The sequence below is a fragment of the Cervus elaphus genome, chromosome 1 (assembly GCF_910594005.1).
Source record: "Cervus elaphus chromosome 1, mCerEla1.1, whole genome shotgun sequence".
Classification (NCBI taxonomy): Eukaryota; Metazoa; Chordata; class Mammalia; order Artiodactyla; family Cervidae; genus Cervus; species Cervus elaphus.
The window spans coordinates 30,727,919-30,749,282 of record NC_057815.1 but is presented as its reverse complement, the minus strand read 5'-3'; the positions used below and the strand labels follow the sequence as shown (position 1 = coordinate 30,749,282).

The window sequence follows — 21,364 nt, the reverse complement described above, 5'->3', positions numbered from 1 at the left end:
CTGTATCAATCTAGAGGGGTGGGATGGGGAGGGAGATGGGAGGGAGGCTCACAAGGGAGGGGATGTATGTGTACCTATGGCTGATTCATACTGAGGTGTGACAGAAAACAACAAAATTCTGTAATCCTTCAATAAAATAATAAATTTAATTTTTAAAAAACTGAATGAAAAAAAATGGCTATTCTGGCTATCTTAAGCTTAAGAAAAGAGCTACAGAATTATTTTTTAAATGTAATATTCTTGAAATTAAAATTTTTGAAATTAAATTTAAGAACTTGAAATTAAATTCTGTTCTATCACCATCTTAAAACAAAAAACTTTTAAAATTGAATCCAAAAAGAAAATACATAGGAATAAATCTGACCAAGGAGGTGAAAGACTCGCTGAGAGCTATAAAACATTAACAAAGGAAAATGAGGATGATTTAAAGAAATGGAAAGCTATCTCATATTCTTGGATTGAAATAATTAATATTATTTAAATGGCCATACTATCCAAAGCAATCTACAGAGTTAATGTGGTCCCTATCACATTACCCATGACATTTTTTGCATAAGTGGAACAAATAATCCTAAAATTTATATGGAGCCATTAAAGACCCAGCATTGCCAAACCAATTGTGAGGAAAAACCAAAGCTGGAGGCATAACCCTCCCCAGACTTCAGACAATAATACAAAGCTACAAGAGTCAAAACAGCATGGTATTTGCACAAAAACAGGCATATGGAACAATGGAATAAAGAGCCCCAAATAAACCAACACATTTATGGTCAATTAATCTTCAACAAAGGAGGCAAGAATATACAATGTGAAAAAGACAGTCTCTCTAGCAAGTGGTGTTGGGAAAGTTGGACACCTTCATATCAATAAATGAAGTCAGAACACACACACACCATTCATAAAAATAGACTCAAAATGGCTTAAAGACTTAAATATAAGACACGACACCGTACAACTCCTAGAAGAAAACAGGCAAAACATTTTCTGACATCAATAGTATCAATGTTTTCTTAGATCACTCTCCCAAGGCAATAGAAATGAAAGCCAAAAGCGGGGCGGGGGTGGGAGGCACCTAATGAAACATACAAGCGATTGCACAGCAAAGGAAACCATAAACAAAACAAAAAGACAACCTGCAGAATGAGAAACAATATTTATGATGCTACTGACAAGGGCTTAATTTTCAAAATATACAAACAGCTCATAAAATTCAACAACTGAAAAAACAAATAACTCAGTCAAAAAATGGGCAAAAGACCTACAGACATCTCTCCAAAAATAACATACAGATGGCTAATTAGCACATGAAACAATGCTCAACATCACCCTTCTTCAGGAGATCTTCCTGAACTCAGGGATCAAACCTGTGTCTCTTATGTCTCCTGCATTGGCAGGTTGGTTCCACTAGCACCACCTGGGAAGCCCAATGATTAGGGAAATGCAAATAAAAACTACAGTGAGATACCACCTCAAAGCAGTGGGAATGGCCATCATTAAAACAAACAAATGCTAGAGAGGGTGTGGAGAAAATGGAATCCTCCTACATTGTTTGGGGGGGGATGTAAAACACTATGGAGGTTCCTCAGAAAACTAAAATTTGGAGTTGCCATATGATCCAACATTCTCGCTCCAGGGCACATACCCAAACAAAAACTATAATTCAAAAAGATACAAGCACCAGTTCAAGATGGCAGAGTAGAAGGATGTGTATTCATCTCCTCCTGCAAGAACACCAAAATTGCAACTAGTTGTTGAACAACCATCAACAGGAGGACCCAGGAACCCACCAACAAAAGATACTTCATGTCCAAAGACAAAGAAGAAACTGCAGCAAGATGGTAGGAGGGGCACAATCACGATAAAGTCAAATCCCATACCTGCTGGGTGGGTGACCCACAAACTGGAGAACAATAATACCAAAGAAGTTCTCCCACTGCTATGAAGGTTCTGAACCCCACATCAGGCTTCCCAGTCTGGGGATCAGACGAAGGAACTGAATCTCCAGGGACTCTGGCCTTGAAGGCCAGCATGATTTTATTATAGGTCTTCCACAGGACTGGGGGAAACAAAGACTCCACTCTTGGAGGGCACAAACAAAATCTTGTGCATACCAACATCCAGAGGAAAGGAGCAGGGACCCCACAGGGGACTGAACCAAAACTACCAGCTACTGTTGGAGGGTCTCCTGTAGAGGTGAGGGTCACCAGGGGCTCACCACAGGTCACCTCAGGCCAAACAACTACCAGGGAGGGAGTGCACCCCACCCATCAGCAGAAATTTGAATTAAAGCTTTACTAAGCAAAGCCCTGTCCACCAGTTTAGTTCAGTTCAGTTGCTCAGTCGTGTCTGACTCTTTGCAACCCCATGGACTGCAGCACGCCAGGCTTCCCTGTCCATCACCAACTCCCAGAATTTACTCAAACTCATGTCCATCGAGTTGGTGATGCCATCCAACCATCTCATCCTCTGTCATCCCCTTCTCCTCGCACCTTCAATCTTTCCCAGCATCAGGGTCTTTTCTAGTGAGTCAGTTCTTCACATCAGGTGGCCAAAGTATTGGAATTTCAGTTTCAGCATCTGTCCTTCCAATGAATATTCAGGACTGATTTTCTTTAGGATAGATTGGTTCTTGCAGTCCAAGGGACTCTCAAGAGTCTTCTCCAACACCACAGTTCAAAAGCATCAGTTCTTGGGCATTCAACTTTCTTTATAGTCCAACTCTCACATCCATACATGACCACTGGAAAAACCATAGCTTTGACTAGACAGACCTTTGTTGGCAAAGTAATGTCTCTGCTTTTTAATATGCTGTCTAGGTTGTTCATAACTTTCTCCAAGGAGCAAGCATCTTTGAATTTCAAGGCTGTAGTCACCATCTGCAGTGATTTTGGAGCCCAAGAAAATAAAGTCTGTCACTGTTTCCATTTTTTGTCCATCTATTAGCCATGAAGTGATGGGACTGGATGCCATGATCTTAGCTTTTTGAATGTTGAGTTTTAAGCCAGCTTTTTCACTCTCCTCTTTCACTTTCATCAAGAGGCTCTTTAGTTCCTCTCCACTTTCTGTCATAAGGATGGTGTCATCTGCATATCTGAGGTTATTGATATTTCTCCCAGCAATCTTGATTCCAGCTTGTGCTTCATCCAGCCCAGCATTTTGCATGATGTACCCTGTATTTAAGTTAAATAAGCAGGGTGATAATATACAACCTTGACATACTCCTTTCACAATTTGGAACCAGTCTGTTGTTCTAGGTCTGGTTCTAACTGTTGCTTGTTGACTTGCGTACAGATTTCTCAGGAGGCAGGTAAGGTGGCCTGGTATTCTCATCTCTTGAAGAATTTTCCACAGTTTGTTGTGATCCACACAGTCAAAGGCTTTGGCATAGTCAATAAAGCAGAAGTAGATGTTTTTCTGGAACTCTCTTATTTTTCCATGGTCCAGCAGATGTTAGCAATTTGATCTCTGGTTCCTCTGCCTTTTCTATATCCAGCTTGAGCACCTGGACATTCACGGTTCACACACTGTTGAAGCCTGGCTTGGAGAATTTTGAGCATTACCCTGCTAGTGTGTGAATGAGTGCAATTGTGTGGTAGTTTGAACATTCTTTGGCATTGCCTGTCTTTGGGATTGGAAACTAGTATATACAGGATGGATAAACAAGGTCCTACTGTATATAGCACAGTGAACTATATTCAATATACTATGATAAACCATAATGGGGAAGAATAGAAAAAAGGACATGTCTATATAACTGAATTACTCTTCTGTATAGCAAAAATCAGCACAAGATTGTAAATCAACTACATTTAGATAACAACAACAACAAAAAAAAAAACAGGTGAAAAAAAACAACAGGCCCACTGAGAAAGAAGCCCAGTAATCTGCATTCCAACCATTGTTTTTAGGTATTTCTTTTGTTCACTGACGTTTGATAACCTCTAGCTCAAATGAAGAACTGTTTAATAAACCCCAAATAAAGCCTAGGCAGGAAGTGATTTCTCACTGTCCTATTTATAAGAATGTTCACTCTTTCTTAGTTCCACCAAACAGCCATAACAAATCTCCAGTCTTCCAAGATATTTCCGGCTCCCCTACTCCCTAAATCACTGTACGCTGAAATTTTCAATTTTATGAGATGCTCCGAGCTTACAGCACATAAGTCTAGATCTTCAGATCCTGTCCTGAAGTGATATTTAAGGAACAAGGTTTTTTCACTCTGTCTAATAATGCATTTTTGGTGACAGCAGCCCACTTACTGACAAACATTTCCCACCAGAAAGAGAGCTGTACAGAAAATATAAGCAGACTTCTACAGGAGACTGGGAGAGTTGTTACATTTACCTAATTTCTTAAAATATAAATGGGCCTCTCAAGGAGTTACAGCAGAGGGATACTTTTCCATTTTCTTTCTTTTTAGCACAACTTCATTCTGAAGTTTTGCTTTAAAAGGCAAGAGTAAGTAAAATTCAAACAGGTTTGCATACATGAAAGTATCTCTCAGAGACCAGGTATGAAATCTATTTTGTTTGATTGAACCAAACATAACACAGGAAAAAATTAAACAAAAGAGAAATAACAATAATTAGATAAACAACAATAATATTAATAAATTATTAATATAATAATAATTCTTAAACAAGAACATCTTTCACTTATTCTGAACATTTAATTGAAAATCCATTAAGTATTACATACCATACTAAATGCAAGATAAAAATAAGAGCATTGAAATGAGTCAGAATTTAAATAGCAGAATTTTGATTTTTGACCTAATCATTGGTTTAAGCATCAAATACGGGCCTGCAAAGAAGGTGTAGTTCTTAAAGGCCTAGCCAGCTCTTGTAAATATTTTCCCTACTTATGCCACATAATTTTTTTCTTCCTAGATGTGTGTGAAATTCACAGTAAACAGTGTTTATATCTAGAGATAACCCATTAATTTTACTACCATACTCAAAAAAACATATAGGTTTTTTTAAAAAAAATTTTACTTTCAGCTCCATATGACAGAGGCAACAAGATAAAACAAAAAAGGGCTTCCCTGGTTGTCCAGTGGTAGAGAATCTGTTTGCCAGTGCAGGGAAATAGGTTTGATCCCTGGTCCAGGAACATTACATGTACTGTCAGCAATTAGGCCCATACTCAACAACTACTAAAGCCTACACATTCTAGAGCCCATGCGTTGCAACTACTGAGGACTTTGCCACTGCAACAAGAAGCTGCAACTAGAGTTAACTCTGCCCAGTTGTGGGTGTGTCTGGTGGTACACGTAAAGTCTGATGCTGTGAAGAACAATATTGCACAGGAACCTGGACTGGCTAGGTCCATGAATCAAGGTAAATTGGACTGGGTCAAACAGCAGATGGCAAGAGTAAACATTGACATTTTAGGCATCAGTGAACTAAAAAGGACTGGAATGGGTGAATTTAATTCAGATGACCACTATCATCTGAATATCATTATCATCTTACCTAATAATGTGGGCAAAAATCCTTTAGAAGAAATGGAGTAGCCCTCATAGCCAACCAAAGAGTCCAAAATGGAGTAGTTGGTTGCAATCTCAAAAATGACAGAATGATCTCTGTTCGATTCCAAGGCAAACCATTCAATATCATAGCAATCCAAGTCTATGTCCCAACCACTGATGCCAAAGTAGCTGAAGCTGAACAGTTGTATGAAGACCTATAAGATCTTCTAGAACTAACACCCAAAAAAGATGTCATTTTCATCATAGAGGATTAGAATGCAAAAGTAAAAAGTTAAGAGATACCTGGAGTAACAGGCAAGTTTGACCTTGGAGTACAAAATGAAGCAAGGGAAAAGCTAACAGAGTTTGGCAAGAGAATACACTGGGCATAGCAAACACCCTCTTCCGACAACAAGAATTGACTCTACACATAGACATCAACAGATGGTCAATACCAAAAGCAGATTGATTACATTCTTTGCAACCAAAGATGGAGAAGCTCTATATAGTTAGCAAACACAAGATTCGGAGCTGACTGCCACTCAGATCATGGGCTCATTTCAAAATTCAGATTTAAGTTGAAGAAAGTAGGTAAAACCCCTGGGCCATTCAGTTACAACCCAAATCCAATCCCTTATGATTATACAGTGGAAGTGACAAATAGATTCAACGGATTAGATTTGACAGAGTGCCTGAAGAATTACAGACAGAGGTTCACTGCATTGTATGGGAAGCGGTGACCAAAACCATCCCCAAGAAAGAAATGAAACAAGGCAAAATGCTTATCTAAGGAAGCCTTACAAATAGCTTAGAAAAGAAGAGAAGCAAAAGGCAAAGGAGAAAGGGAAAGATATACCCAATTGAATGCAGAGTTCCAAAGAACAGCAAGGAGAGATAAGAAAGCCTTCTTAAGTGAACAATGCAAAGAAATAGAGGAATACAATAGAATGGGAAAAACTAGAGATCTCTTCAAGAAAATTAGCAATACTAAAGGAATATATCATGCAAAGAACGACACACTAAAGGACAGAAACAGCAAGGATCTAACACAAGCAGAAGAGATTAAGATGAGGGGCAAGAATACACAGAAGAACTGTACAAAAAAGGTCTTAATGACTCAGATAATCACAATGGTTTGGTCACTTACCTGACATCCTGGAATGTGAAGCCAAGTAGGCCTTAGGAAGCATTACTAAAAACAAAGCTAGTGGAGGTGATGGAATTCCATCTGAGCTATTTATAAATCTATTTATAAAGCTATTTATAAATCTAAAATATGATGCTGTTAAAGTGCCCTGGTGGCTCAGATGGTAAAGCGTCTGCCCACAATGCGATCCCTGGGTTGGGAAAATCTTCTGGAGAAGGAAATGGCACCCCACTCCAGTCCTCTTGCCTGGAAAATCCCATGGATGGAGGAGCATCATAGGCTACAGTCCATGGGGTCGCAAAGAGTCAGACATGATTGAGCGACTTCACTTCACATGCCAGCAAATCTGGAAAACTCAGCAATTGCCACAGTACTGGAAAAAGTCAGTTTTCATTCCAATCCCGAAAGGGCAATGCCAAAGAATGTTCAAACTACCACACGATTGCACTCATTTCACATGCTAGCAAATCCTTCAACAGTACGTAATTATATAATTCAACGGTATGTGAACAAAGAACTTTCAGATGTAGAAGCTGGATTTAGAAAAGGCAGAGAACCAGAGACCTAATTGCCAACATCCACTGGATCATAGAAAAAGCAAAATACCTCGTGCAAAATGCTGGGCTGGATGAAGCACAAGCTGGAATCAAGATTGCCAGGAGGAATATCTACAACCTCACATATGCAGATGACACCACCTAATGGCAGAAAGTGAAGAGGAACTAAAGAGCCTCTTGATGAGTGTGAAAAAGAAGGACAGGAAAGCCTGACAAGCTGCACTCCACGGCAGTTGTAAAGAGTTGGACATAGCTCAGCAACTGAACAACAATAGCAACCCCTCTCACACACCTCAGAGTACTTCAAGGTAGATAAACTATATAGTAAAAATGATTATATAATTACATTACCTCTAATCACTGATGTCATTTCCCATAGTCAAAATTTATCTTTAAAATGAAGGTCCAACAACTGAGCTGGTAGAATAAAGTGCCTTACACAAAACATAAAAGTTATTAGTTGGGTCACTGTTGTATCTCACAGCCTAAGCCTTTGAACATACATACAAATTATTTTGAATGCAATGGATGGGGAACTCTTGAAATTCTCAGGCAAGTGAAATAAACAATTTTTCTTTCAGCTAATGATTTTTCCTAAGTTAAAAATAATTTGCATTGAAATACCTATATTCGACCAAATACATATGTTGTAATACTTTTATGGAATTTATAGTAATGGTAGTCATACTGCCACATAACATTCAACAGTTTGACAGAAAGTTTTGAATCTGTAATGATTACACATTTTATGTACTCACATGAGTCACAGCCAGGGAGCCAAAAATGGGCTCCACTTTTAATTTTTTAATGGATAGACTGGGCAATGCCAATAAAATTTACACCTTATCAATTTTTTTAGGTACATGTCATCAGTTGACCTATGAACTCTTTTAATAAGGTTGTTATTGTTGTTCAGTCACTAAGTCATGTCTGACTTTGGGACCCCAGGCTGCCAGGCTCCTCTGAGAAATCATGGGATTTCTCAGACAAGAATACTGGAGTGGTTTGCCATTTCTTACTACTGAGCCACCAGGGAAGCCTTTTGTAATAAGGTTATTAATAAGTAAGGTCTTCCCAGGCGGCACTAGTAGTGAAGAATCTGCTTGCCAACGCAGGAGACAAAAGAGATGCAGGTTCAATCCCTATGTCAGGAAGATCCTCCTGGAGGAGAGCATGGCAACCCAATCCAGTATTCTTGCCTGGAGAATCCCACGGAGAGAGGAGCCTTTACAGGCTATAGCCTTAGCACTCATACACTCATAAGTAAGTTACTGAGAAAAAACAAACAATTATAGATCATTTGGAGGCATTTAAATTTGACTGAAGTTAATGAATTGCAGCTTAAACTATCATTTATCAAGTTCAAGAAATTCTACAAGAAATATTCCTCCTCTTTCACAACACAGCTATAAGGTAGTCATGATTCCTACTTCACAAAATAGAAAACTAAGGCTCTGAAAAGGTAGGAGTTGGCTCTCCCAGGGTCTTAGATATAGTAAAGGGCTCAGAAAGGAGTTATTCAGATTGTCTGTCAAAAAACATATGCTTGTACTTTCAACTCTGCCACGTTATTTCTGATGACTAGGGATGAAGTAGAGAAAAGTAATAGAAATAGAAAATAGAATATTTTCTATAGAAACAGAAAAGGCCATTAAATTCTGATTTCAGATTGCAGTGTCTAATTTATACAAAAGTGAAAGCATTAAACTGCTAGAATACATTTTGTTTAATTTTTAATTTTAATGAATTTATTGCTCAGAAGTTTACAACCCGTAACTTCAAAATCTTAAAATTCCAATTAAAACACATAAATGTGTCAAATATCTTACCTCACAAATATATTTTACATACTTTTCATGATTTACATGTTAGTTACACTTACAATTTCTAAGGTTTTATTTAAGGCCTTATACATCACAGAGTTCATTTTATTTAGTGAGAGGCTAAATATGTATTTTTTATGCTCTTTCAATTTTTCATTGGCTTATATCAATAAAATTTCCTTTCCAAAAACAATTTTGCTTTTTTGCTACTTAAATTCAAGCTTCCCTTCCTTTTTCTTTCCTCGCTGTTCTTTACTTCTTGGACTAATCCTTATGTAAGTAGCTTTCCTCCCCTTACATGCCATCCGTGCAATTCTGTTACTTTTCTTCCTGTCATTCTGCTATCTATAGCTTCGGAAGTCTTCAAAGTCACCTATAATGTGCCTGGAGGGCTACAGTCCTTGGGGCCACAAAGAGTTGGACATGACTGAGCAACTGAGCATGCAAACAGATGTTTTAACAGCTAGTAGTGCTCAGACAAGAGACCTAAGAAAGCCTTGCCCCCAGGTGATTTCTGAGAGTATCTTCACTGATAGGCTGACATTAGCAAACCCAAAACTGAGGTCAAAGTGATAGGGGTCTAAGCAATCATCATTCATAAAAATAAAATGAAAATAAAATGAGATCCCAAATTTACCCTTGATGCAAAAAGTCCCAGCTATTTCTTCGTATGTGTTCCCAAGTAAATTATTGCAAAATAAATAACATAATAAGTGATTTATACCAGATCTTTAGGATTATTTTTCTCTTTATGGCTGCACCCCAGAGATCTGCAGTGAACAAAACCAACCAAAGTGGAGGATAAAACTTCCCCTAAATATCTCTGCAGCAACTGGAGTTCTTATATTTTCCCTCAATACAGTTTACTTAGAATAAAAGCTATAATTAAAGTTTCATGAGGTTGAAGAATGGGAAAGTTTTATTTGGCAATTCTATCACCAATGCTTTGCACAATACTTGCCACATAGCAGACCCTCAAATATTTTTTAACAACTAATTGGAAAAAATAGTACTTTGATGCCCCTACTTGAGAAATTAATCGACTTTCCTCAGTTTTAAAACTCATATGTCCTTGCTTTTTATTTCATATGCCACTGTGAGAGTTTATTGAAAACTTATTTAACTTACATGCTTATTTAACTTAAAACTTATTTAACTTACACCCAAAATGCTGGGCTAGATGAAGCTCGGGCTAGATGAAGCTCAAGCTGGAATCAAGATTGCCAAGAGAAATACCAATAACCTCAGATATGCAGATGACACCACCCTATCGGCAGAAAGTGAAGAGGAACTAAAGGGCTTCTTGATGAAGGTGAAAGAAGAGAGTGAAAAAGCTGGCTTAAAACTTAACATTCAAAAAACAATGATCATGGCATCCAGGCCCATCACTTCATGGCTAATAGATGGGCAAAAAATGGAAACAGTGACAGACTTTATTTTCTTGGGCTCCAAAATCACTACAGATAGAGACTGCTTACTCCTTGTAAGAAAAGCTATGAAAAATGTAGACAGCATATTAAAAAAGCAGAGACATCACTTTGCCAACAAAGGTCCATATAGTCAAAGCTATGGTTGGAGTCATGTATGGATGTGAAAGTTGGACCATAAAGAGGGCTGAACCTCAAAGAATTGATGTTTTCTAACTGGTGTTGGAGAAAACTCTTGAGAGTCCATTGAACTGCAAGGAGATCAAACCAGTCAATCCTAAAGGAAATCAACCCTGAATATTCATTGGAAGGACTGATGCTGAAGCTGAAGCTCCAATACTTTGGCCACCTGATGGGAAGAGCCAACTCATTGGTAAAGACCTGGATGCTGGGAAAGATTGAAGGCAGGAGAAGGGGACGACAGAGGATGAAATTGTTGGATGGCATCTCTGATTCAATGGACATGAGTTTGACAAGCTCTGGGAGATAATGAAGGACAGGGAAGCCTGGTGTGCTGCAGTCCATGAGGTTACAAAGTGTCAGACATGACTGAGTGACTGACTGAGTGACTGAACAACACTGAAAGCATGACGATACCTGTCTTCATAGAATGCCAGAACAGGGAGAGGCTTTAAATGTAATAATCTACAGAAAAGAATGATCCTAGATAGTAAAAGTGATATACATGTATTTAGTTATCCAAGGCACAGCGAATGAGAACCAGGTCTCCTGAATTCTGGATTTTTTTTCAAATTCATCAGTTCAATTTACTTTTATTATTAAAATGTTATGAAGTATTATAACCTGTATAGCTAATATCAATGCAGCTATTAGTATCTCTTAAAATATCAAAAACCTGAGTTTGAATATTCCATTGACCAAATTACTAGCTGAATTACTTGGCAATATCATAGTATTTATTAAATGTATTTCCATTTCCCTACTTGCAAATTATTCTGCATAAAAAAGAAGGAAATCTCCAGTGATCAAAACAACATTCCACAATGAGACCACTATGAAGACAAGAGCTTCCATAGCAATGCAAGAAGGTTTGCAAAACTCAAAACAATTAGAAATTTCCATCTAAGAATGCTCTGATAATGGCTGTTCTCAGGGTTTTTTGGGTTTGGGTTATTTTGCTTGTTCATTCATTTTTAAGTTGTTCAGCTCTAACGAAAGGACACTGGATAGGACATAAGTGTTTCCAGAGGAGTTTAGAATGCTGACAACGTAGGAGAACAAATTTACAGTAATTTTTTGAAGTAGTGTTCTTGTTTGCCAAACAAAAGAAAATGGGGGTAGAGAACACAGAATAGTCACTGCTTTGAAATATACTGTTTTGTGTTACCAAGTCCACTGTTGATATGGTGAGTCAATGAGAACTGGTTTACACATGTCTTAGGAAGTTGGAATTGTTACATTATATTCACCTATATGTTTTCAGCATTACAGGTGAAAAAGCTTTTTCAAAATAGAAAAGAATTACAGGATGGAAAGTACATACAGCTGTTGCTTATTTCTGATTATCACAATTATTTTCAAATTTCTTATCTAAACACCTGATTACATGTTTTTTTAATCTGGCAAAGAGCCAAAGTCATTCAAATTTTACGTTTATAAAAGGTAAAAGTCAGAGACTGTTTCTTCCCTCTTATTTTGGCAATAAATAGTAGCATTCAATTTCTTTTATCTATTTCTAATATAAGTCACCGAGAGTAGTCTTATGTTAAACTGGCATTACCAAAGGCACTGCCACAACTTTTGAAAAATTTGTAAATTTTTATTTTTAGGGAAAAAAAAAAACCTTCCAGAATTATAAAAGCAATTCCCACAAAAATCTAATACTTATCTTTAGTAAAATTATCATATTAGATATGAATCTGTTACAATGAAGAATTAGTATATTGCACAAATGTTGCTTTGGGCACTGACACAAAACTACATATGCACAGGATTACTGGACTCCTTTTATAAAGGCTTAAGTTCAACAATTTGCAACATCAAATAGTTCCTAAAAGTGTGCTTCCTGGGAAATATTTGCATTAATAATAGCAAACAGTAGCTAACCTATTGAGTTTTGTGCCTAGGTTCTCAATGGAAGAAGTGGCAAAAAGGTATTTGAAGGGAAAATGCACAAAAAAGGAAGATGACTGAAACAGCAGTCTCATTGCTACAGGAAAAGGCCATACTCCATCAAGGCAACAGCCCCAGGCTATTTGCAGGACTGCCTGGTACAAGTTCCCAGTCTCTCTGGATCCGATTCTTTCTCAAGGCCCTCCTACCATGAACTGCAAGAGCACTTTCAAGAGGGAGACTCAAGAGTAGGCAAACAAGATCACTGTTCAGATTCACTTTGGAAACTTTAAAGAAGTAAAAGTCTCAGAGACGGGTAGCTAAAAGTGCTTTCCGAAGTTGAAATCCGTGTAACCAGTCAAGGTGCAAATAAAAAGCAGCTTTGGTTTAACAGTGAATCTCTTTAGCATTCTGTCTGCAATGGAGTTCCTTCAAAACAGAGCTCACACAGTCTGAGAAAGACTGAAACAGAACTCTGGCATTGCTGCAAAGATTAAAAGTCAAGAGAAGCTGAAATGCTTGACCAGGAAGGAGGCAGAGTGCTCTGGAAAGATGCCAAGAATCATAGGGAGTCTGGAGTACACCTGGACCTGATGACACAGCCATCCCGAATGAGCACAAGTTAGAGCTAGGCAGGCATTTATTCATTCAACAGATAGTTGCTCGGGGCCTAACATAAGGAAACTGAAAAACTGAGGGAGAATGCACTAAAGAATCCAGGGGACAGAGAGTGAAGGATGAGGTAGGGGTGCGAGAAACAGAAGAGAGAGTTTAGAAAACCAAATACCCGGGTTACCCACAGAAGAAGATAGAGCCAATAAATGACCAGTGACCAAGAAAAAATACATTCGGTGGTGAGAAAACGAGATTAGAGGGCTCTTCATCAAAAGGCAACTCAAAAAATTATATGACAACCGGTCCCTAAAGACTGAGAAAAGGAATGCAACATATGAAGGCAGTTAGCTTGCAGAATTCAAAGATGTCAGAGAAGGTCATGCTAAGAGCAAGAGAGTGGCGGGGGGCCGGGGGGGGGGGCGGAAGAGGGGAAGAGTTTCCTGGGAGTAGGGGTTCCTGTGGGATGCTGGAGAAGAGAGGAGACACAGCGCCTGGGAAAGTTTGGGGGAAAGAAAACAGGTGGGTGAGAAGGAGCCGTCGAGTCGTCAGGGTGACTGCGACGAAGGAGGTTGCAAATGCTGGAGGTGGGCAGACAGACCTTTGAATCGGGAGCTCCCCCGGAGGAGTGAAGTCTCACTCCATGCCCGTATCCCAGTGCCCCCTTCCACCAGGGCCCGAAGTCCAGGTCTCTCCCGGGGGTCATCGGGAACTAGGCCGGCCTAGGCCCCGCCACCCCCCGGCGGCGGGGCTCTTGGCACGCGGCGGGACCAGCCTGGCGCCCACCCGCCCGGTCCGCGTCCTTCCTCCCGAGGCTCGGCCCTGCTCCCGTCTCTACTCACCGAGGGCGCCGTCAGACGGCTGATGCTCTCGCCCAGCGAGTCCAGGTTGACCCGCCTCCGGCGCTGCGCTCGCCTGGCCCCGGCCGTGGCGGCGCTGACTGCGGCGGCTGCTGCTGCGCCGGCCGCCGGGACTCGGGCGGAGACGAGCGCCGCGCTGGGCTCGAACGGCCCGGGCGCGCTGCGGCCGCCGTTCCAGCAGAGCCTGGACAACGGGCACTCCACCTCCTCCTCGGGGCTGGTCTCCAGATAGTCGGAGCCCAGGGAGCTGAAGGACTCGGACGAAATCTTCCTCCGAGACATGCTGTCGGCGCTGCGGCGGCCGAGGCGGCGGCGGCGGCGGCAGGGATACGGGCGGCGGCGGCGGTTGCACCGGCGGCGTTAGGGGCGCTGCTGCCGCGGGGCGACGGGGCAGGGCTGCTCGGCCGGGAGGGCGGCCCCGGAGCCGCGGAGCCTCGGGAGCCGACTGCTCATGGCGGGAACTTGCAGCGCCGCGCTGCTCTGGGCCCGCGTTCGCCGGCCGCTGCCGCCTCGGCGCGCGCCTGGACGCGTCTCCGCGGTCGCTCTCCGGCTCGTGGGGAGGCTGCGAGCCCGGGGGCGGCCGGGCGGGGAGGCGGCGGCCGCGCGGCCGCGGAAGCAGAAGCTCGCGCCGCCCGCGCGCCCAGCTCGCCCCTGGTGCCCCCGCTCCGCCCGCCCTTCCCTCCCGCCTCCCCTCGCCTCGCCGCCCGCCTCCTGCCTCCGCGCGCCCCCTCCTCCGCGCCGTCTCTCCGCAGCCGTCACGTGTCGCCTTCGCACCCACTGGAAGTCTCTGCCTCTGTGCTGTCGCCACGTTTCGGGAGCAACGGGGACACTTCGGCGCCGTCCTCTGAGCGCCACCCCAGCTCCCGCCGTCCCCACCTCCTCGCGGAAGAGGCAGCTGAGGAGCAGACGGGGCCCCGGAGGCCCTGAGACAGGGGGGCACCCGGCCGGGACGGAACACCTGCCTCTGCAGCCGCCTCGGGGAAGCCTGAGGGCGTGGAACTGGGGTCCATCATTTAGAGTCCATCATCGATCTTTCCCTCCGAGTTCATTTGGGAAGTCCTGAGGCCAAGGGGGAAAGCCGAGGGGTCCAGCCCGCCCATGCCCAAGGAGTCGCTTACAAGGGAAGGGGAGGGCCCACCCACCCTGCTGGAGCAGCAGCTGGTGTGGACGGGTGTTCTCCTCCTCGGCCGAGGCTGCGTGGGCTTGTAGATAGCCCAGAGCCGAGAGGCAGTGAATGAGGACAGCGTCTGCTTGGGCAAGAGCCCTGTTGCCGAGCATCGACCTGGCTGGGCGAGCCCGGGCCCCTGGCCCCCCGCCTCGGTGCTGGTGCTGGACAGCTCCGCTGGCCACCTGGAGCCGCGCTTGCAGGCGCAGTCCCTCCACGGACTCCACCACCTAGGAGCCGGGGAATGACACTACCCTTCATTCTCCTGGCGCTTTGCTCCAAATATGCGATCTATTCGGGCTAGGCTGCAAATGCTGCTCGGGAAAGCCAAGGGGAGTGAGAGAAAGACTTTTCAAAGCCCAAGAACAGCCTCCCAGGTTTGCTGTGGAGCTGCTTCATTCCAAAGCTTGGGCTGCGCTGTGCTTAGTCTCTCGGTCGTGTCCGACTCTTTGCGACCCCATGGACTGTGTAGCCTGCCAGGCTCCTCTGTCCATGGGGATTCTCCAGGCAAGAATACTGGAGTGGGTTGCTATGTCCTCCTTCAGGGGATCTTCCCAACCCAGGGGGCGAACGGAGGTTTCCCTCGTTGCAGGGGGATTCTGTACCGACTGAGCTACCAGGGAAGCCCCATTCCGAAGCCTGCCTCTTGGCAAAAGAACAGTGGCGCTTAGTGCGTCTCCCCATTGTGCTTGCTTTAGCTCCAGGAAAGCCTGGGACTTGTTCTAACACTGAGATGGGCAAATAAGGGTCCCTGGCTGTGCTTCCCTCTGCAGCAAAGCACCTGAGCACGCTCCCCACCATTCCCCTTCCCTGGAAAGAAAAGTTGACAGGTTCTGGCTTTCGCTCTGTAGAGACACAAAAGCAAAAGCAGTTTTTCTTTCAAAGGTTCTTCCAAGGTAAAGGCAGATAGGTTTCTGGATTGTGTCTATTTTAAAACTAACAGATAAAACAAAAACCCCTTGCTACAACACAACCTCAATTTGCTTTTAATTCTAAATCTTTCAGTTTGTTTATGAGAACCCAAATAAATATAAATGCTGTCTGAAGATTCCTTTTACATTTGGGGAAAATGCCCTCAAGTTGATTCAGAGATATGCCTTAATCAGGTTTTAAATAGATGTTAAAGATATGAACTTGCACATTCCACACACATACTCCCCTTCAAATACATACATATATCTATATGTATATATATATATATATATATATATCAGTTCAGTTCAGTTCAGTTGCTCAGTTCAGTTCAGTCGCTCAGTTGTGTCCGACTCTTTGTGACCCCACGAATCGCAGCATGCCAGGCCTCCCCGTTCATCACCAACTCCCGGAGTTTACTCAAACTCATATCCATCAAGTCAGTGATGCCATCCAGCCATCTCATCCTCTGTTGCCCCCTTCTCCTCCTGCCCCCAATCCCTCCCAGCATCAGGGTCTTTTCCAATCAGTCAACTCTTCACATCAGGTGGCCAAAGTATTGGAGTTTCAGCTTCAGCATCAGTCCTTCCAATGAACACCCAGACTTATCTCCTTCAGGATGGACTGGTTGGATCTCCTTGCAGTCCAAGGGACTCTCAAGAGTCTTCTTCAACACCACAGTTCAAAAGCATCAATTTTTCGGCACTCAGCTTTCTTCACAGTCCAGCTCTCACATCCATACATGACCACTGGAAAAACCATAGCCTTGACTAGATTGACCTTTGTTGGCAAAGTAATGTCTCTGCTTTTTAATATGCTATCTAGGTTGGTCATAACTTTCCTTCCAAGGAGTAAGTGTCTTTTTAATTTCATGGCTGCAATCACCATCTGCAGTGATTTTGGAGCCCCAAAAAATAAAGTCTGACACTGTTTCCACTATTTCCCCATCTATTTCCCATGAAGTAATGGGACCAGATGCCATGATCTTAGTTTTCTGAATGTTGAGTTTAAGCCAACTTTTTCACTCTCCTCCTTCACTTTCATCAAGAGGTTTTTTAGTTCCTCTTCACTTTCTGCCATAAGGGTGCTCAGTAGTGTCCAACTCTTTGCAGTCCCACGAACTGCAGCATGCCAGGCTTCCTTGTCCATCACCAACTCGTGGAGCTTACTCAAACTCATGACCATTGAGTCGGTGATGCCATCCCACCATCGCATCCTCTGTCGTCCTCCTATATGTGCATATGTATATATATATATATATTCTTTCTCAGTTTGCTAATTGCTAACTGCATAGTTTCTCCTCTTAGCAGAGGAAATCAGGCCTCTTTTTAAAAGTGATAATAATAGTTATTATTTGTAATTACTAAGATTTTGATTTTATGGTGTATCTACTGTTGATTTTCCTACTACTTCACTTAATTCTGCATGCATTTGTTTCCACTGGAAATTAGATACACATTAAATTTTTATCATAAAGTTTATTCATCAGTTCTGCTGAAAACTTTCACTGGCCTTTTTTCCTTATTTTGGGGGAGTAAACTACATTATTACAACATTGGGAAAGCGGTTTAATATTCTCGTTGTGCAGTATCAATCATAGCATAATGCTGTAATTTTTAGTTCTCTTTTTCAGTAATAATGATATAACTGTCAAGTTCTTTACAGTCATATAATTTTAGATCTTCTATTCTGGATACTAAACAGCATATGCCTTTTATATTCTTTTAATAACTACTGTAGCTCACACACTCACACAAATGTTCTTTTTTGGTAATGGCAAATAACCTTTACATTGAACTTAAAATCAAAACTTTTACTAATCATTCATACTCTTGTCTAAAAGTCAAATGCCTGAGGTCAAGGCAATAAGTATCATTCATTTCCAAAATTTACAGGCAGCCCAAGGGTCTTGTTTACACTGAAGGTTTGTTGCCAGAAAGAATTCTGCACCTATGGGACATTTTTGCTTTGTGTGAACCATTTGAATCAGACTCTTCATAGTATCTAGCCAGAAAAAGTGGATCTTACAGTTTTCTGTATGAATTGATGATCACAATTTCCCCACTGATTTTTAAACTATAAATAAATGGAGGCCTAGATATAAACAGTATATCAATCTATTTTACTTTCAAGGGTTTCCTTCATATTTCTGCTCAGGCGGAGGGTTCAAAACTTCTCCGTATGAACAATGCAATGTGCTATACTTGAATTAACATCTTTAAAAGATAGCATAACCTCTTCTCCATAAAACAAAAATTTAAAGCCTTAGAACTATTAAAAGGAATCCATATATTTTAGGAAAGAGTAGTCCACTGAAAAATGAAAGATTTGTGCTCTGATTTTAGGGGGAAAACTTGCACAGACTCATTCCCACAAATTCAGTCCTGCTAAATATATTGTGTTTTGATAAATTCCTCAAAGTATAGTATCCTACTGGAAAAAGAAAATGCAGGAATGTACTTGGTTTGTTTGTGAAGTCAGTGAGGGCAGTTGAGGACTCAACTCAGAATGATCAAGCATTGGGAAGGATTCCTTTAGAGAGTAGATTCCTCATCTTAATTAAAATGGTGACTAATTCCCCTTTAAATATAAAAATAAATTGTTGTGCATGTCTTACCTTCATGTACAACATTGCTGTTTATAAAGTCCTTTCACTTACATTGCATCATTTGATTTGATTTTCATTCTGTCCAGAAAAGTAAAGAAAAATTACCTCTGTCGAGTTAAAAACAAAAGACAAACAAACAAAAAAAAAAAACAACTTACCTCAGTCCTCAGTCTCCAAATTCTTTGCAATTCAGAACTTCAAACTCTTTCCTAATTTCTTTTCGTCCATCCAAGTCTTCAGCAAGAAAACCTGCAACATCTAACTACATATGTGTTCTGTGAAACAGAGTTCTTGCTTGATATCAGAAGACTGAGGAAATCACTCCTTCTAGTCAATCTTTACATAAATTTGGCAATTTACAGGAACTGTGCATGTAATAGTAAAGCAAGTTCTTCAAAGAAATATAGCAGCAGGTGAATTCTTAAGTAGGACAAGTTTTTCTGTATCCCTGACTCAGAAAAATTACCACACATACACACACACACATATTCCATATTTGCAGGTTAACCGTATGTACGCATTTCCTAAATGAGATCTGTCTACCTCTCCCACTTTCTCATAATCATTTTTTATAAGAGGGAAAACATACTTTCTCAGTGAAAGACTGAACAAATAAGAGCAAAGATATCATGCTTCATATTCATGCATAAGTTTATAACTAAGGACTTCCCTGGTGGCTCAGTGTTAAAGAATCCACCTGCCAGTTCAGGAGACGCAGAAGACGAGGATTTGATCCCTGGGTCAGGACGATCCCCTGGAGAAAAAAATGGCAACCCACTCCAGTATTCTTGCCTGGGAAATCTCATAGACAGAGGAGCTTGGCAGGCTACAGTCCATGGGGTCACAAAGTATCCGACAGGACTGAGCTACTAAATAACAACAACATTAAGTATCAAAATGAGATCAACTATCTGCTTTGTTCACATGTAAAGGGATACCTGGAAGACAGTGCAAACAATCATTCTATGATTAAATTTTATCATAACACCTTCAAGAAGTACTTCTTGCTCAAAGTAAGAAGGATGTTGGAGGGGAAGAAATAAAGCCAATGCAACACTTGGTAGATTTGTACCCAAAAGACCCTTGTAAGTGGGACAATTGCATCTTTTCTTTATGCTGCCATATCCAAGAAAGCAAGAAAAAGGAAAAGTAATCATTGTCTTTTGGTGCCTCAGACAGGTAACTCTCTCTTCCTCAAGTGACTGTAAATGGCTTTGCACTCTCAATTATGCACTGCAAAAATCTATCCTCCTCTGAGGAGAGACTCTGTAAGTCAATGACTCCTACAATTTCCAGCCTTTTTGTCTTCAGAAGTATTAGCTCTCTACACCCTTTATTTGAGATTCTTTTTCATGTACTAAGTACAGATTATATTGGAAGATTATTGTGTTTTTACATATTTTTTTTTTTGTTTTTTTTTGTTTTTACATATTTTTATAAATCACAGTTTTGTCCTTATATATCTAATAAGAGCAATACTTTGTACTAAGTGATTCAACTGCAGTCCGCTTATAGCCTTTAATCATTTCCCTAAATATTTCTTCCCACATTGTACCCAAACCTTTTGCCTTTCAAATTATTTCCAAAGGCTTGCCTTCCAAATCTAAGTAAAGATGAATTAACATTTGTTGAGAATCTACTATGCACTAGGGTGTTTTTACTTTTTGCTTCATTTAATCTTTACAATGACACCGTTGGATGTATTTACCCAGTTTTACAAATATGAAAATTTTGCACAGAGGTTTTAAATACTTTCCTCAAGATCATGGAGCTGATAAGTATTAGTCAGAATTCCAGTCCTACTCCTAAGCCCATATATTTCTATTGAAACCTGTTTCGTGCCTTCATTTTGTAATTGACCTCAAATGTTTGAAAAATACAAAGAAAATCTGATGAATTAAAATCACAATGTTAGTGGTCTATTGCATTACAAGTACATATTATACATTGGAATTATTCCTTGGAACACAATGTCATGAAAAAGCACTGATCTGTGCAGAAGCTTTACTTAACAGTAACCACTCGGCTAATGACTGGCCATGTGACCCAAAAGCAAGTTGCTTAACCTCTCTGGGTCACAGACCCCACATCTATAAATTAAAAGGGTTGAGTAAAATCGTCAGAGTATCATCAGTCCCCAAGATTTAATAACCTTGTTTTCTATTTGTGGAGTCATTAATTTTATTTCCAGGTATGTCTTGTGCCTAGAAAAATTTCACCTCACGTATTATAGGGTCAGTTCCTTTTTTTCCTCCCTAACACATCCTTTCTGAGAATGCAATTTCTCCTCAAATCCCTTCTTTAATTGCCTGAGAGCTTCTTAAATGAAGCTGCTATGAACATGGTCCACAGAATTAAATGGATAAAAAAGGAAAAATTTCAACTCAATTGTATTTGGTTAGATGTTCACCATCTCTCTGTCTTTTCATAACCTAATTCTTCTGTCTGCTTTATTATATTATAGAAAGGAATCATATTTTCCTGTCTGCAACTTATTAAGCTTGACAGCTAACAAGAATTAGTATGAATTATCAATGTGTGTCTTTATATAACCTTGTTAATGTTAGTAGACATTTACTTAAATATATTCAATTTGTCATGCATATTCACTGAGTCCATGGGGTCACAAACAGTCAGACGTGACCGAGTAACTGAACTGAACTGAACTGATGCACCCTGCCATGTAATCATTATCTGAAATTAATAATCT

At 41.0% G+C, this 21,364-nt stretch overlaps 1 protein-coding gene across 1 annotated transcript in view; it reads right to left on the bottom strand.

Moving 5' to 3' along the window:
- GUCY1A2 (guanylate cyclase 1 soluble subunit alpha 2) overlaps nt 1-14,469 on the bottom strand; it is a 431,399-nt gene extending 416,930 nt beyond the window's left edge. Inside the window, exon 1 of the mRNA XM_043898183.1 lies at nt 13,952-14,469. Coding sequence (XP_043754118.1) covers nt 13,952-14,251 — 300 coding nt within the window. The 5' untranslated portion in view covers nt 14,252-14,469. The remainder of the gene's footprint in view (nt 1-13,951) is intronic.
- Nucleotides 14,470-21,364: the final 6,895 nt, after the last annotated feature.